The sequence below is a fragment of the Lathamus discolor genome, chromosome 15 (assembly GCF_037157495.1).
Source record: "Lathamus discolor isolate bLatDis1 chromosome 15, bLatDis1.hap1, whole genome shotgun sequence".
Classification (NCBI taxonomy): domain Eukaryota; kingdom Metazoa; phylum Chordata; class Aves; order Psittaciformes; family Psittacidae; genus Lathamus; species Lathamus discolor.
This window is the reverse complement of record NC_088898.1, coordinates 9,092,956-9,110,210: the sequence shown is the minus strand read 5'-3', so window position 1 is coordinate 9,110,210 and position 17,255 is coordinate 9,092,956. Positions and strand designations below refer to the sequence as shown.

Genomic DNA, 17,255 nt, shown 5'->3' with positions numbered 1-17,255 from the left:
GGGAAGGATCCTGGTGCGGTGATGCCGAAATTGGCCCAAGAAGCGGTTTTGGAAAGGAAGGCAAAGCCGCAAAGCAACCAACTGCCTTTATTTTGTTCAAAAATAGGTGATTCTCTCAGTACAAAATAGCAGCCACAGGGCTCTGCTCGGCCTTACGAAATCAGAGATACGGTAAAAAACATCACCTTTGCTCCTGGCTGGTGCCTTTGGGAGAGCTGGATATGGCTGCGTGGTCCCTGTGTGCTTCGCAGCTGGGACACTTGAGACACAGGGATGAGCAGATGCAACCAAAGACATAGAAACCCTCTTTAAAAGCCCCTCTGTATGCCTCAATTTCTCCCCCCCTCTCCTCCCCCCCCAGTATTGGGACCCCCCCATTCCTAACCCATCACCACAACCTGGGCTGGTTGCAAGGTCTGGGCTCAGTGGCTTTGGAGAGGCTCTAAACCTGAGTAACTCATGGGGGGCATTTGTGATCCCCCCCTTCAAAGGGGGGGCTTTGTACAGCCACAGTAAAATACAAACATGGGCACTTCAGGTAGGGCCTACCTATAAACACAGCCAGGGGCTCCGGCGGGCTGAGATGCTCAGGATGGAGCAGGGGCTTTGGCTGGACCCAGGGGGGGCTGACCCCCTCAGGGCTCGATCCTGCCCCTGCATGGGTCCCATAGGGTGATTGCCCAAAGCCCAGATCCCCTGGGAATGCCAAGGAACAGCCCAAATCCGCCTTGGTTTCTGTCAGGATGAGACAGGGGGTGGGCACATCCAGGAGCAGCCAGAAACACCCCATAAAAATGCCCTAAGGATTATGCTTGAAATTAAAATCAGAACATATATATATATGTATCTATATACAGATGCATATCTATATATACTATAGCTATAGATACATATCTATATATACCTATATACAGAAACATATCTGTATATACTATATAGACACATATCTGGATATATCTAGATACGTATCTAGATATAGTGTATCTATATATAGATACATACACATGCACACACACATGCTGTACCATCCCTCAGCCCTTACAGAGTGAGTGAGCTGTTTCTAGCTACCTTAAAGGAGAAAAAATTCACATAAAATCACAAAAAGAAGCATTTTTCCAGGGAAAACCCAGCTGGGTTCAAGTCCAAGGGCAGAGCAGAGGGTGGAGAGGGGCACCCAGCCCAAAGCCTGGATATGACCCCCCCAAAAGAAGCCTAAAGCCTGGGAAAGGGGTTAACTTAGGGAATTGCATGTATTTCTGCCTATGCAGGCATGGAGGTAAACACAGCTGCCAATGGGGGCTGTGTTGTGGTAGGACCTACATAAAATCAGAGCAGCCCCAGAAGTGCTCAGCTCAGGGGGGGTGTCTGCAACGGAGGACATGGGGTCACTCCAGTGGTGTGAGGGGATGGTGTGATCCCAGTGGGGCTGTATCCCATGGGATGCTGCAGCTCTCAGGGGACCTCTGCCCCTGTCTTGCCTCAACTCTTGCAGCGTGGCTGGTCCTGAAAGTGCACAGATGGACAAAGTGATGCAGGCCTAAGGCAAGCAGGATGGAGACTGGACCCCATGGCGATGCCTCCAGCCCCAGTGCCCCCAGATGTGGCAGGGAGCATCCAGTGCAGATGCTGATGAAGGGGGACACCATCCTCCTCCTCCTTCTGCAGGGGCAGGAGGGGCTGCAGGAAGCTCAGAAGAGGCAGGAGTGGCGCAGGCCCCGTGCCTGGCTCAGCTCAGCCGCCAGCACCCGGCTCATGCGGGTGGTGGTGACCCTCACGCTCCGGGCAGCAGCCATGGCCCTGCTCAGGGACCAGTTCAGCTCCTCCAGCTCCAGTGGGAGGCAGTGGCGGGCAGCAGCAGCAGGGGAATGGGGGGGTGAGGTAGGTACCACTGGGGAGCAGTAGCTGCAAAGAAGAAGGGGACAGAGGGTTGGCTTTGCTCCATGGGTTGTGCCCCTCCCAGGGCTCTCTGTGCCCCCCCTTTGCCTTGTTTCTCATCCCTCTCATGCATCTTCAACCCCAGCACCCACATTCATACACTCAACCCCATGCAGTCGTCCCCAACCCCCCCAAAAAAAAGGAGCCATGGACTGCATGACCCACTCCAGGCAGCCGCCTGGGTTCTATGGACAAACCAGCAGCTCCCCGGGGGGACACAGCCCCTCTGGGGTTCACCCCCCTCCCCAGGAGATGCTGACCTCACCCCAGTCCCCCCTCCACCACCACAGAGCATCCTTACAGCACAGAGGGTGCATAAGGCACAATGGGGACTGGCGCCAGGCAGCCGATGGCAGCGCTGACACCGGGGCTGGCCAAGTACCAAAGTCCAGGTTGCTCCAGCTTCTGGGCTCGGGGACCAGTGTGGGAGCCTGGGGATGATGTGGCACCAGGGCCATGCTCTGCTGTGGGGAGAAGGTGGTTAGATGTCCCCAGGGGTGTTCAATGTCCCCGTGTGAGCCCCCCAAGTGCCACATTGGGTTGGGTGGTAACAAACAAACCCCATGGGAGTCACCAGGCAATCTGCCAGCGCTGTGCCAAGGGTCTGAGGGGTGATCCCTGTTCCCCTCACCCCATCCCTATTGCAGGGACAAGCCATGTGTCACCCCTGTCACCCACCGTGTGTGGCTCCATCAGATGAGGGGGCACCCATGGGTGCCCGGCAGGCAGGGCAGCATGTCCTCCTCGGGGTGCTGTGCTGGGGCTGCCTAGCAGCATCGCCCGCCTGCCCTGCTGCGGAGAGAGGAGCCAGTGTGTCCAGGGATGTCCCCAGAGACCAAGCAAGGGGGTTTGGGAAGAGCAGACCAGTTTGGAGGAGCAGTTGGGACAGGAGGGGGAGCCTTACCCTGCAAGTTGCAATGCGGGCTGCAATGGGGGGGTCTGCAAAATAGGGGGCTCAGCAAAGCCCTCTGCATGCATTGAGCCCAGCTCCAGCCAGCCATGGGACACAGCAATGCCCGGCTCTGTGCTGCCACCCACAACAAGGTGGGTTAACCTGTAGCTAAAGGACAGGTTCCCACTGCTCCCAGTGCCCACAGCAAGGAGTGGGGCGAGCCCCAGACCATGGGGAATGGGCTCACAGCTCCTGAACTTCTGGAATTAATGAATGAATGGATTAATTCAATTAATGAATTGAGACCCCACTTGCAGCACTGTGTGCAGTTCTGGTGTCCCCAACATAAGAAAGACATGGAGCTGCTGGAGCAAGTCCAGAGGAGGCCATGGGGATGACCAGGGGCTGGAGCACCTCCAGTATGGAGACAGGCTGAGAAAGTTGGGGCTGTTCAGCCTGGAGAAGAGAAGGCTGCGTGGGGACCTAATAGCAGCCTTCCAGTATCTGAAGGGGGGCTATAGGGATGCTGAGGAGGGACTCTTCATCAGGGACTGTAGTGACAGGACAAGGGGTGACGGGTTCAAACTGAAACGGGAAGTTCAGGTTGGAGATAAGGCAGAAGCTCTTCCTGTGAGGGTGCTGAGGCGCTGGCACAGGGTGCCCAGAGAAGCTGTGGCTGCCCCATCCCTGGCAGTGCTCAAGGCCAGGTTGGACACAGGCGCTTGGAGCAAGCTGCTCCAGTGGAAGGGGTCCCTGCCCGTGGCAGGGGTTGGAGCTGGATGGGCTTTGAGGTCCCTTCCAACACAAACCAGGCTGGGATTTTCTGATTCTATGATTTAAAGTCATCAGCAGCTCCATGAGCTGCTTTAGGGAAGGGCAGAAGGGGCTGCGGGCTGCTGCAGGGTCACTCACCCGATAGAGTCCTCCTCCTGCGGCACTGGGGGCACTCGGGGGTGCGTGGCTCTTCCCGCGGTGCTGTGCTGGCTCGTGGCACCCCTGCCTGGTACCGTGTCCCTGCCAAAACACAGCCTGAGCACCCCAGTGTGGCAGTGAGCACCCTGCGTCCCCAGCACTGAGCACAGTGACACCCACCTGTGTGCTGTCCCTGGAACGTCACCGCAGCTGGGGGGCTCCTGGGGGTCTTCCATTGGGAGGGGGTGACCCGGGGTCCAGTGGGAGAGGGGTCCGACTCGGAGGCTGGGGTGGAGGAGAGGGAAGCAGGATGGGATTCAGTGCCCTACATCTACCAGGTCCCAGGGGGTCACCAGGACCTGCAGCCCCACCAGCCCCACGCTCCCATTGGGGCACTGTCCCCACCCTGGTGGGGTCCCACTTACTGAGGTCCAGCTCTGGCCTGTCCCGTGGCAGTGACACCGACCTCCCCCTCCTCGTGGGGGCCACCCTGGGGGTCACCCTGCCCCGCACCGAGGGTCTCAGCTCCCTGGGGAGGGGACAGAGCTGCTGTCACCACACAGACACCACAGTACCCCCGTAGGCATCATCCCCCTAGCCCACCACCCCCAGCGCAACCTCTCCATAGTCACAGCAGGGATGGGATGGGATGGGATGGGATGGGATGGGATGGGATGGGATGGGATGGGATGGGATGGGATGGGATGGGGGTGTTCCCACACCCGTAGGCTATGGTGTTGCCACCCTCCCACCCAACCCAGGGTCCCTTCAGCCACCTACCCCATGGGTGCTGTGTCCTTGGGGGACGAGGGTGCACTGGTCACCGGCTGCCTCCTGCCCAGGGTGACACGCGGGGTGGCTTTTCCCTTGGGATAGCTGTGAGAGTGCCGCAGGCTCTCCTCCAGCCGCAGCCGCAGCCGCCACACCTCATCCTGCAGCTCCCGGATGGCCTGGCTGCCGCGGGACAGAGGCCACCCTGAAGGGCATCTTCAGCCAAGCAGTGCTGGGGAGCAGCTCCATGCTCCCCATCCCCACCAGCCAGGACACGCTGTGATGCTCCCCAAAACCAAGCTTAGAGCTTGTCTGAGTGGGGGGGGGTTCATTCTCAGCCAGCCCACGGGTCACAAGCCCCATTGAGGTCCAGGCTCTCCAAGAAGGACAGAAGCATCTCCAGAAGATGCTGATGCCTTTGGTGGCGTTGCCTCGAGGGGTCCCTGCACCATGCGGTGGGGGTTCAGCTCGGTTTGGGGGTACACAGACACTCACTCGCGCTCCAAGCGGGAGGCCAGCAGATCACAGTGAGCCAGGTCGAGGGATGGTGGGTCCGGGGACAGCGGGGTTGGGGATGGTGTTTTGGGGGATGCTGGGGGACTGGCTGGGCCCCTGGTGGTGCCCGGGTGGTCACCGGGGCTGGCACAGCTCCTGTCTTCCACCTCCGAGTCCGTGTGAGCTGGAGAAGGAGGAACAACATGAGATGAGGTTGGTGGTGTTGGGGTGTCCCCCTCAAAGAGCCCACGGAGAACAAGCAGCAGGATGAAGGAACCCTCAGGCCAGAACCCCAAGGGGGTTTCTGGGGGAACACCACAGAGCAGGAGCCCCCCAGATCCCAATCCTTTGGGACACAAAACACTGCCTACTCACTTCCAACACCACCACGGTCACGTCCTGCCTCGCTGCCAGGGCTCCGAGTCCAGTGTTGGGGGGAGCTGCTCTGCGAGGGGGTGCTGGGGGGCCGGCAGGTCCCTCCGGTGGTGCCCATCACCGTGGTCTCGGAGGGAAGTGGTGTCACCTTTCTCTTCCATGGAGGATGGAGGGGTGCAGGGAGGGGGATGGAAGGTCCCAGTGAGCCAGGGTTCCTGGGGATGGAACGGGTCATGAGGCAGCCCCCATGGCTTGTCCCCCAGCCATGGGCCACCCTGCACATCTCCACCCCCCCCAGCATCCCTTCCCTGCTCCCCTTCAGCACCCCGAATCCCCCACAAGAGCCAACAGCCCATGTCCCCAACCCCCCCCCAGTGACAGTGGGGTCCCTGAGCCACACCTGGTGCTGGGGGGCCGGTGCTCGGGGGTGTGCACAGGGGGTGACACCCTGCTGGCCTCTGAGCCCACGAAGCCGCTGTCCGTCTCTGGTGACACAATGCGCTGCTCCTGCAGGAAGGGGAGGGCAGGATCGGTGCTGAGCACCCACAGCACCCCCCTGGCAGGGTCTGGGGGTACCCCAGCACACGGGGACTCACCTTGTGGAGTCGGTGCTGGGGGCCAGCATTGCCCACCTGGTGGGAGAGGGGTGCCTGGGCTGCCTTGGGGAGCCCCAGGCGGGTCATGGCTGCAGATGGTGGCTCCTCAGTGGTGGGGAGGGGCTGGTGGCCCTGTGTCCCCCCCGGCCACGGGGGCTCCCTAGGGGACAGTGGCACTGCTCTCCTCTCCAGAGGGTGCCTGCAGGGAGAGGACAGAGCAGGAGCGATGGGGCAGAGCAAGCTCAGATGTAGGGAAATGCCCCACTGCAGCCTGGCTGTTAACTCTGAAGCCTATCAATAACGAGCCATGTCAAACCTGACCTAAAACCTCCCACTCGCCCTGTCTGGGGGACCTGGCCTCCCCCAGCACTTACAAGGGAGAGGTCTCGAGGTCAGACCCCTCCTCCAGTGACCGTGTCCTGCAGGGGACCTTGCTGAGGCCACCATCCCGTGCTGCAGCTCCATCTGCCTCCTCTTGCGACCTGCTCTCTGCCAGGCTCAGCTGCAGGCTTAGCGACTCCGGCAAGGACTTGAAGTGCTTGTACCTGGGGGGGGGACACCCGCAGGCAAGAGCTGGTGGTTCTGGGGAGCCGCTCACCGCCCGCATCCCTGACAGGACACTCACTGCTCCAGCAGGTCCCCAAAATCCTCCTCCACTTGCTGCTGCTTGTGCCAGAGGGGCTGAGGCAACCCCTCTGTCACCACCTCAGTGTCCCCCACTGTCCCCTGGGGTCCATCCATCGCCATGGGGCTCTGTAGGGCACAGCAAAATGGGTGGGGTCAAGAAGCATGACCCCATCCCCACCCCATCAGCTTTGCTCCTCACAGCCCTGCCCAGCTCACCTCGGGTTGCAGGCTGTGGGTGGCTGGTGCCGGGGAAGGGGCTGGGGAGGTTTGGGGCTGGTCCAGGCGCTTGGGGGGGAGCTGCTGCCTGGCCCCGGGCTCCAGCCGCTCCTTCAGCTCCTCCAGGCGCAATCCCAGGTGGAAAATCTCCCTTTCCACAGCACTGCAGGACATGGAGCATCAGTGCTGGGAGGCACCGGACCCACAGCACTGCAGGACACAGAGCATCAGTTCTGGGAGGCACCGGACCCACAGCACTGCAGGACACGGAGCATCAGTGCTGGGAGGCACCGGACCCACAGCACTGCAGGACATGGAGCATCAGTGCTGGGAGGCACCGGACCCACAGCACTGCAGGACACAGAGCATCAGTGCTGGGAGGCACCGGACCCACAGCACTGCAGGACACAGAGCATCAGTGCTGGGAGGCACCGGACCCACAGCACTGCAGGACATGGAGCATCAGTGCTGGGAGGCACCGGACCCACAGCACTGCAGGACACGGAGCATCAGTGCTGGGAGGCACCGGACCCACAGCACTGCAGGACACGGAGCATCAGTGCTGGGAGGCACCGGACCCACAGCACTGCAGGACACGGAGCATCAGTGCTGGGAGGCACCGGACCCACAGCACTGCAGGACACGGAGCATCAGTGCTGGGAGGCACCGGACCCACAGCACTGCAGGACATGGAGCATCAGTGCTGGGAGGCACCGGACCCACAGCACTGCAGGACACGGAGCATCAGTGCTGGGAGGCACCGGACCCACAGCACTGGGAGAGGACCAAGCACTCACCGGTCAGGGTCAAAGTCCCCCAAGGCCCCCAGGTGCTGCCGCGCTCCCAGGTACGCCTGCTCCAGAGCATCCTGTGCTTCCTTCAGCTTCCCAAAGCGCTGCGGCACAAGGGAGGAAACATCCCAGCCTGAAAGCTCGGTCCCTGCCACCCTCCTGTTCCATGGGTGCATCCCCAGCGCGGGTGCTGGGAAGGGGGTGATGTACCTGGAGCTGCTCCTGCGGTGTGGGCTTTCCTGCTTGGATCCAGCCTTCGAAGGAATCCACCTGCAGGGAGGGAAAGGGATGAGAGCAGCGCTGCTGCAGCCGCACACAGCAGCACTCCATTGCAGGCAACCCACCACTGCAGCCCCTATTGCAGCCCTGCAATGCAGCACCCCACCACCGCAGCACATCAGTGCAGCACCCCAATGCAACCCCACACCACAGCCCCCATCACAGGCGCCAGCACAAAACCCCACTGCAGCCCCAGTGCAAACCCCACTGCAGCCCCAATGCAAACCCCATTGCAGCCCAATGCAAACCCCATTGCAGCCCCAATGCAAACCCCACTGCAGCCCAATGTAAACCCCACCGCAACTCAATTCAAACCCCACTGCAGCCCCAATACAAACCCCATTGCAGCCCCAAAGCAAACCCCATTGCAGCACCAATGCAAACCCCATCGCAGCCCCAAAGCAAACCCCACCACAGCCCAATACAAACCCCACTGCAGCCCCAATGCAAACCACATTGCAGCCCCAATGAAAACCCCACTACATCCCAATGCAAACCCCACTGCAGCCCCAATGAAAACCCCACTACATCCCAATGCAAACCCCACTACAGCCCCAATGCAAACCCCACCGCAGCCCCAATACAAACCCCACCACAGCCCAATACAAACCCCAATGCACCCCAATGCAAACCCCACTGCAGCCCCAATGCAAACCCCACTGCAGTGCTCATCACTTGCCTGGGCCTGGAGCTTCTGAGCCTGCCCTGCCAGTGTCTGTGTCAGCCGGGTGCCAGGGCAGCAGCAGGTCCCCAGGCAAGTGGGGCAGCCCCCCATGGGTGCTGGGCTGGGAGAGGGCTGGGGTGCTCCCCCCTGCCCGGGAGGTGCTGGAGCTGCATGAAAACACGAGGGGATGTGGGGTCCCTCCACGCCATGCGGGTCCCCCCCACACCGTGACGGAGGGGGCAGGTCCAACCCACCTGCACCCGGCGCGGACACCGCGGCCGTGCTGAATGCCGCCGTCCTGGCCTGCGCCATGCTGAGGGTCAGCACCCGGCTGCCAGAGCCCACGGAGCCCATGGCCAGGCTGCGGCTGGGCTGCGGCGGGTCCGAGTACAGGCTCACCTGGGAGAGGGGAACGGGAGTCAGATCCTGCCCTGTGCCCGCACCCGGCGCTGCCAGAGCCGTGCCCTCAGCACCCAGCAGCACCCAGCAGCACCCAGCAGGACCCAGCAGGATCCAGCAGGACCCAGCAGCACCCAGCAGGACCCAGCAGCACCCAGCAGGACCCAGCAGCACCCAGCAGGACCCAGCAGCACCCAGCAGGACCCAGCAGCACCCAGCAGGACCCAGCAGCACCCAGCAGCACCCAGCAGCACCCAGCAGCACCCAGCAGCAGCCCTGCCTCGGCTGGAGGGGTGATGGTGACACGCTGCCAGCCGCCATCTTGGGGACGGTCCCTCCGCCATTTTGGGGTGGCGTTGGCCCTGCCATGGAGGGCAGGGGCACAGCGGAGGCCTCAAAACCATCCCTGGGCTGGGCTTCTTCAACCGCAGCTCCCCGGGAGGAGGAAGGGCAGCAAATAGAGAAGTGTGAGAGCAGGGCATGGAGGGGCTGCGGCCCCGCTGCTGAGCTCTGCCGCAGCCCCGCTTGGAGCTCTGCGTGCGGATATGGGGCAGCAGCACAAGAGGGACGTGGAGCCGCTGCGAGGGCTGGAGCAGCTCTGCTCTGGAGCCAGGCTGAGAGAGCTGGGCTGGGGCAGCCTGGAGAAGAGAAGGCTCCTGAAGGGGAGACCTTAGAGCAGCTCCAGTGCCTGAAGGGGCTGCAGGGAACCTGGAGAGGGGCTTGGGACAAGGGCCTGTAGGGACAGGCCAAGGGGAATGGCTTGAACCTGCCCGAGGGGAGACTGAGCTGAGCTCTTAGGCAGAAGCTCTTCCCTGTGAGGGTGCTGAGGCGCTGGCACAGGGTGCCCAGAGCAGCTGTGGCTGCCCCATCCCTGGCAGTGCTCAAGGCCAGGTTGGACACAGGGGCTTGGAGCAAGCTGCTCCAGTGGAAGGGGTCCCTGCCCGTGGCAGGGGTTGGAGCTGGAGGAGCTTTAAGGTCCCTTCAACCCAAACCAGGCTGGGATCCTATAACCCTTGGGAGGGGGGAGCAGAGCAGGGACCCCCCCCCAGCCCTGGCACCCACCCTGGCACCCAGGCGCAGGCGGTCAATGGTGTTCTCAGCCTCAGCGTACTTGGTCAGCAGCTTGTGATAGTCATCCTGCAGGGAAGGGAAGGTGGGATGGCCTCCGGCGTGGGCTTGCGGTGGCAAAGGGGGATGCGGCTCAGAGGGAGCCGTGTCGGGACAATGGGGGCTTCCATAGGGGTGCAGAAACCCACCCCCAAAACCCCCAGCCCACCTGGTGCAGATGTGGCCCCCATGAACTTCCATCCCCTCCTAGCCACAAACATCCCGGGGCCAGCAGGCATCGGGGTGGGGGTACAAGCACCCTGGGGGGGGGGACCACAAGCATCCCTGGGGGGGGACCACAAGCATCCCTGGGGGGGGGACCGTGAGCATCCCTGGGGGGGGGGAACCACGAGCATCCCTTGGGGGGGGGGGAACCACGAGCATCCCTGGGGGGGGACCACGAGCATCCCTGGGGGGGGACCACGAGCATCCCTGGGGGGGGGACCGCGAGCATCCCTGGTGGGGGACCACGAGCATCCCTGCCTCCGTCCCCCGGTGCTCCCCACATCCCTGCCTGGGCGATCAGCACCAAACCTCCTGTCAGAGACACGGGGGGGCCATTTCCCAAACACCCCTCAAACCCCCCCCCCCCCCCAATTAAGGCTGAACTGGGCGTGCCGGGCATTACCTGCAGCTGCTGCACCAGCTCGGTGGCTTGCTCGGGGGACCTGAACCCATGCGGCAGCCCTGCGGTGGGGGGGGGCTGCGGGGGGACCCCCTCCCCGCTGCTCAGCAGCACCTCCCGCACGATCTCAGCCGGGGACTTGAAGCCGATGCTGGGTCCCGGGGCGCTGGGCAGGGCTCGGCCCCGTGGGGGCCGGTAGCTCCGGGTCACCTTCACCCGCGCCTCCACCTTGGACAGGTCGGGCAGGGGGTGGTTGAGCTGCCCCCGGCCATAGCCGGTGCCCATTCCCGAGGGATTCCTCGCCTTCTTGCTGCCACCATGCTGCCGCCAGGGGCCCAGGGACTGCCGGGGGGGTAGCACCTTGGGTGCTGCCTTTTTGGGCCCCCGCGGTGCAGGGGGTTCCCCAGTGCTCTGGGGGGCTCTGGTGGGTGCCAGGCTTGGCACAGGCTTGGTGCTGGTGGCATCACAACGATCCTCGGTGGAGCAGTGCAACAGGATGCTCTGGGTTGGGGTCCTGCGCCCCCCCGCAGCATCCCCAGCCGTGCCCCAGCCCCACTGAGATGGGGTGGCAGGGTCAGGGCTGGCATCTGACAGCCCTGAGGTGTCCCCCCCATCTGTGCTGCAGCCATGGGGCTGGCAGAGAGCCCGGGGACCCCGCAATGCCTCGGGGCTGCTGCTGAGCCCCGAGCCCCATTGACCCTCATAGGAGAGCTCGGGGTAGGGGTCCCCATCACTCTCTGCCCCCCAGGGCCCCTCATCCCCACCAGAGCTGCCCTGGTCCTCGTCCTCCTCCACCAGGTCCTGCTGTGGGTGCCAGTGACCCTCCTGCACTGGGGACCTCTCCTCCAGGTCCTCTCCATTGCCTGCAAAACACCAGCACCACGGCGCTGCTGCTTCACCCGGGCCTCTTGCAGCCCTGCTCTGCTCCAGTGACACCCCAGGAGGGTCTGTGGGCAGTGGGGAAGGGACAACTCACCCCATGGGGGGCTCCCGGCGTCATCCCCCAGGCCGATGACCCCGTACTCGTCCATTTGCCTTTGGAAGCCGTCGTCTTCCTCCTCCTCCTCCTCCTCCTGCTGCTGCTGCTCCTCCTCTCCCTGCCAGCGCCTCAGCTGTGTTTGTGTGCGGTGCAGCCATGGTGCTGGGCTGGCCATGGCCCGCGGGCACTGCGGCACCATCACTTGCGCCGCTGCATGGCCCAGCCGTGGCAGGCTGGGGACATCCTTGCCGTGAATGTAGGTCACATCATCACCGCTGCATCCTGACCGGGGTGAGGGACAGGGAGGGTGCTCAGCACAACACAGGGGGGTGCTTGGGGTGTCCCCCCCGCTGCTGGCGCTTCCCCTGTCCCCCAGAGCTTGGGGACAAGAGCAACCCCAACAACAGGGGCGACGTCCAGCAGCATCTCACTGTGAAGCTGGAGCTGCTGCATCTTCCATGCCCACAATGGTCCCCATGAGGAAGGAGGCCCCTAGGGGCAACCCCAAAAACTTTTACCCCCCCCCCCCCCAAGGCCAGGAGGGATGACACCCAACTGCATCCCACCATGAAGCCGGAGCTGCTGCATCTCTCATGGCCACAGTGGTCCCAAGAGGTCCTCATGAGGAAGAAGCCTCTCCGGGCCACTCCAAAAGGCTTCTATCCCCCCTCCCCAAGGTGGGTATCAGGGAGCACCCAGCCCGTACTGTCACCCTATGAGCATCACTCCAACGGGGCAGCCACAGCCTGGGGACCATCAGCAGGAGCACCCCCTGCCCCTCCAGCTCTGGAGGGCTGACAGCAGAGGCCTGGCACGCTCGCTCCACTGGTGACCCAGAAGCAGGAGCTCACCCTCATCCCACTCCTCCCTCTGCACCTCGAGTGATGCCGGATGCCAAAACCCAACCACGGGGCAGGCAGCAGGAAAGGCCCGGGGGTTTCCAACCATTTCCTTGGGTAGATCTGAGGCCCCCCCAACCCAGCTTTGCCCATAGGGGGGTGCAGGTGGGGTGCACTCACCTGCACCAGTATCCATGAGACAAGCTCATCACTGTGACCCCTTTGGAGGTCCCCAAAGCCACCTTGCTCCAAGCACCCCAAAAACCTCTCAGCAGCTGCAGGGCTTTTGTAGAAGGAGGAAGCGAAGCTTCCTGTGAGCTTGCAGGTGGCTGCAAAGCTCTTAACCCCATCAGGCCCCGAGGGAGGGCAAACCCTGCTCCCACAGTGCTTTCCATCCCAGCCTTTGGGGTTTGAAACCAATGCGGAGCAGAGTGCCAGAGCAAAATGTGGGGGGGATCCCTGGGACCAGCAGCAGCCTCCATGAAACACCAACATGGAACACCAAGATGCCGAGCAGCCCCAAAATTCAGCATTCAGCCCCCAAAATCCAGGCAGAACCCCCCAAACCCTCCCCGAGGTGCTGCTCCAGCCCCAGGGCTGTGGGCCCATAGCCACAACCAGGTAGCACAGCACATCCTGGCTCCCTCCCAGGCAGACAATTAATTCAGCTCATTAGTGTGTAATTAGCCGCATGTGGAGAGGCTGCATGAGCTGATGAAACCACAGCACGGGCCTGGGGTGGCTGCAGTCAGCAGGATGCTGCTGAGCAGGAAATCAACCTATGGCACCCGCATGCTGGGGGCAAACACCGCGAACCCACTGCAGTGCCTCGGATCTACAGATTCCATGGCTTAAATCCCGCTGTTGGTGCGGGTTTGGGGGCTGTTTGCTGGTGACACCCAGCATGGAGGTCCTCAGCATCACCCTGGCACCAGCAGCGCGCTCCCGGCCGTGCCCGCATCCTTCTGCAGGGCAAGGAGCAAACCCCAAAGCATCCCTAAGGGCTTGCAGGCCTGCTGGGGCGTTTGCACAAGGCTTTATCCCACACCCTGGCTGGGCAACTCCTTTCTCCACCCCATGGAGGGGCTCCACGGCTTCTGCTGCCAGCAGGGATGGGGCTGCCCCTGGGATGCTCCAGGCTCTGTGGCTGCTCAGAGGAGCTAAAGAGGGGTTTTGGCTTTAGCTCTATTGGAGCTGGGATGTTTCCAGCCCCAAGGCCTTGTCTGGAAAAGCGAGTGCCCCCCAACCCACCTTGAGCCCCACAGCACCCCAAGAGATGAGGAGCCAAAACACCAGCTCTGGGGGGGGGGATGGTGAAAGGAGCTGGTGGGTGCTGCTGTCTCAGGGCAAACAGGGTTAAACTGTTGCCTACCTGGTTTTGGCAGGCTGGTGCCTGGATCATGCCCTACCCACACACCGAGGGCTGTCACCCCCATTCTCCATCCCATACCCAACCCCTCCGCAGAGCTGCTCTGCCCTCAACAGCCACTGGCGGCAGGGTCCGGCAAATCCAGCCACGCTCATCACTATCCCAGGAGGCACAACCACCAACGGTCACAGCGGGAAGGGAGAAAACTTGGGATCTTGTTGGTCGCTGTTATGGTAACACAGAAAAGCTGGACAAGCGCTGTGAATACATCGTCAGGAGCCACAAAGTGAATGCGAACAATCCAAGCGTGTGTGTTTGTGTGTCTTGCTCTGGGAAAGCCAGGATTTTGCAATAGGGTGATCACAGAATCCCAGCCCGGTTTGGGTTGGAAGGGAGCTTAAAGCTCCTCCAGCTCCAACCCCTGCCACGGGCAGGGACCCCTTCCACTGGAGCAGCTTGCTCCAAGCCCCTGTGTCCAACCTGGCCTTGAGCACTGCCAGGGATGGGGCAGCCACAGCTTCTCTGGGCACCCTGTGCCAGCGCCGTAGCACCCTCACAGGGAAGAGCTTCTGCCTAAGAGCTCAGCTCAGTCTCCCCTCGGGCAGGTTCAAGCCATTCCCCTTGGCCTGTCCCTACAGGCCCTTGTCCCAAGCCCCTCTCCAGGTTTCCTGCAGCCCCTTTAGGCACTGGACGTGCTGAGTGCTGCCAGGTCTCAGCACACCCAGCAGGCAGGAGGGGTTACCTCTGCCCATCCCTGCCCACACCTCTTAATTCCTGCTCCTTTCTTTAGGCATCTTCAACCTCCACCACTCTGATCCCATGGAGCTGATGAAGGCTGAGACACCCAACTCATTCTATGTGTGATGCAGAGCACACAGCCCCATCAGGGCTCCTGCCTTCATTAGTGGTGACAAGCCGAGGAGACTGTCACATCCTCAGCCCCGGGGCTTGCTCGGTGCCATGGAAGGGGGGAGACAGGGCTGTCACTCTGCCTTTGCTGCCTTGTCAACCCTGGGTGGTGTGGATGGGCTGGGGGGGTGCTAATGCCCACTTCCATCCACATGGCAATGGCAATGGGGAATGATAGTCCCTATGCCCTAAAATAGACATCCCTTGCTCTAGGAGGGGGGTTAAAGCCCCCTGCTGACCCCCAAAACAGGCTTTACCCCCTCCCCCGAAGGCAAGCCATGGCTATTTTAGTCTCCTAAACCACCCATTCCCATCCAAAACTCAATTCCAGACAGCATCCAAGCTCCCATGGGTCTCTTTCGGCACCTCCATGCTCCCCTTCCCCTCCTCAGCTCCCTTTGTATCTAAGACACATCCATGCTTCCACCCAAAGCATCTCTGTTGGTGGGTTGAAGGAAGCCAGAACAACAGCCTCAGGATGAAGCTTGGCACTCCAGGATGGAGGAATTCCTGGTTTAAAACCCCTTTCTTTCCAAGTTTAGTCCTGGTTTATGACCATGAAAGAGAGCAGAGAAGCTGCTTGCTCAGTTTGGGAGAAACCATCCTAGAGAGGAAGAGCCACACACTCCCTCTCAGTCCTCTGAAAGCACATGTGTCTGTTACTGCACCAGCACTCTAAACCCCATGGGTCACCCCATTCCTCTGCCTGGAGGGGCCATACCAGCCCCCCCACCCCCAGCTCCTCCACACCAATATATCCCCATGGGGAGGCACCAAATCCCTGTGGAAACAGCATCTCTCCATCACTTCCACAGAAGCAAAGCCCCACGGTTCTTCCCCACCTCCTGCCTGCTCCATGAACCCTCCTGTCCTCAACACACGGTCCTCAACAGGGACAGCGTTGTCCCCACGGCATAGCCTGGCGAGATCAGGGCTGAACCTCTCCTTATATACAGGAGCTGGGGGCTGCTGATGGCAGTAATGCCTTGCAAAGGGCGGCCTTAATCCCCGTCTGGAAAGAGCCGGCAGCAGAGATCCCGTCTTAGCTGGATTTGGGTGCTCTCCAAGGGGTCCTTTAAACATCCCTGCCCGGATGGATGGCTGCTGCAGAGCCCCGCCGCCGGCACCCACCGGAACAGAGCTGCCCTTTAAGTAAAACAAGGAACTGAAGCTGGAGGCAGCGGCCACTTCCTCGGAGGAGCCGCAGGCAGCGGCGCGGCCTCGCATCCCGCAGCCTCCGTGTGAGCGAGCCCCGGCCATGGCTCCGCGCAGCCCTTCGCAGCCTGATGAAACCCTCCGCAAGCCTCCGGAGCCCGGCGGGCGGCAGAGCCAGCCCCGGGCGGGGAGGAAGCACCGGGATAAGAAGAGTTCTGACAAGTTTCCCAAGGGCCACCAAGGCTCCGGTGGCCTGGGGACAACGTGGGCAGAAGCGACGTGGGCACGAAATCCCAGCCTGGTTTGGGCTGGAAGGGACCCTAAAGCTCATCCAGTTCCAGCCCCTGCTACGGGCAGGGACACCTTCCACTAGGCACGACCCGCGCCCTCCCGATGCATCCCCTCGGCTTGGGATCCCCCGCTCCGCCCAGGGACCCCGAGCAGCTCCAGCTCCGAGCCGGGCTCAGCAGCGCCGAGGACCGCAGGATGCGGCCCCCCGGGATGGGCCCACCCCCGCGGCCCCCAGCTGCGCATCCAGCTGCGATCCCAGCGGTGCCCGGGGGTTCTCTCCTTCCTTCCAGCTGCAGAAGGCGCCTTGCAGGGATCAGAGCGAGCACATCGAGCAGCGGCGCCGGCCCCATCGCCCTGCCCCGGCCCCCCGGAACACGTGTGGGGAGCACAGCTGGAGGAGCACCACCGCCCCGCGCGCACAGCGGCTGCCCCGCGGCTGCTCACCTGCAGGGAGGGCCCGGCCGCCTGCTCCTCGCCCGATGCGGGCCGGCTCCGCACCCCGATCACAATCGCGATCGCGATCACGGCCCCGGTCCCGGTCCCGGTCCCGGTTCCGCCGCCGTTGCCCCCAGCCCCGCCCCGCGGGACAATAGCGCGGGCCGCCGGCGGCGGGAGGGCGGGGCCTCCGCCCTCATTAGCATACCGGCGGCTACTAGCCAATCCGAGCGCGCTGCCGAGCAGGGAGCGGGAGGTCGTTAGCATAAACCCCGCCCTCCCCTGTATTTGCATAGCCCTGCGGCGGGAGACCAATCAGAGGGGCTTTTATTATAATAATTTATGCAGCGCCTGCACCCCCTGGTGGGGAGCTCCTGCACCCGGCCCGGGACGGCTCCGGCGGGGATGAGGATGGGGATGGGAATGGGACGGGATGGGGTGGGATGGAGCATCCCCGGTGCCTGGGATGGCCCTGGCAGGGGGTGGGAGCGGTACAGGGATGGGATGGAGCATCCCTGTTTCCCAGCATGGCCCTGACAGGGGAGGAGATGGGATGGGAGCACCCCCAGTCCCTGGGACGGCCCTTGGCAGGAG

At 62.5% G+C, this 17,255-nt stretch overlaps 1 protein-coding gene across 14 annotated transcripts; it reads right to left on the bottom strand.

The window, feature by feature from the left end:
* Positions 1–46: 46 nt before the first annotated feature.
* On the bottom strand, positions 47–16,849 carry AKNA (AT-hook transcription factor). 14 transcript variants are annotated; one of them, XM_065695876.1, is made up of 22 exons: positions 16,671–16,849; positions 11,661–11,945; positions 10,688–11,547; positions 10,015–10,089; positions 8,808–8,952; positions 8,569–8,720; positions 7,821–7,880; positions 7,617–7,714; positions 6,820–6,982; positions 6,602–6,729; positions 6,351–6,521; positions 5,977–6,175; positions 5,781–5,887; positions 5,381–5,595; positions 5,006–5,189; positions 4,520–4,693; positions 4,165–4,268; positions 3,920–4,024; positions 3,740–3,841; positions 2,614–2,727; positions 2,237–2,399; positions 47–1,902 (listed from the first exon to the last, which is right to left on the bottom strand). In XM_065695876.1, exons 2-22 carry the CDS (start codon positions 11,860–11,862, stop codon positions 1,689–1,691), a joined length of 3,735 nt encoding a protein of 1,244 aa, XP_065551948.1. In that variant the 5' UTR covers positions 11,863–11,945; positions 16,671–16,849; the 3' UTR covers positions 47–1,688. The 14 variants fall into 14 exon arrangements, with proteins under 14 accessions (XP_065551948.1, XP_065551942.1, XP_065551940.1 ...); XM_065695870.1 differs by lacking the exon at positions 16,671–16,849 and adding an exon at positions 12,683–12,804 and having other exon boundaries at positions 2,318–2,399; XM_065695868.1 differs by lacking the exon at positions 16,671–16,849 and adding an exon at positions 12,683–12,803 and having other exon boundaries at positions 6,013–6,175.
* Between the last annotated feature and the right edge of the window lie 406 nt (positions 16,850–17,255).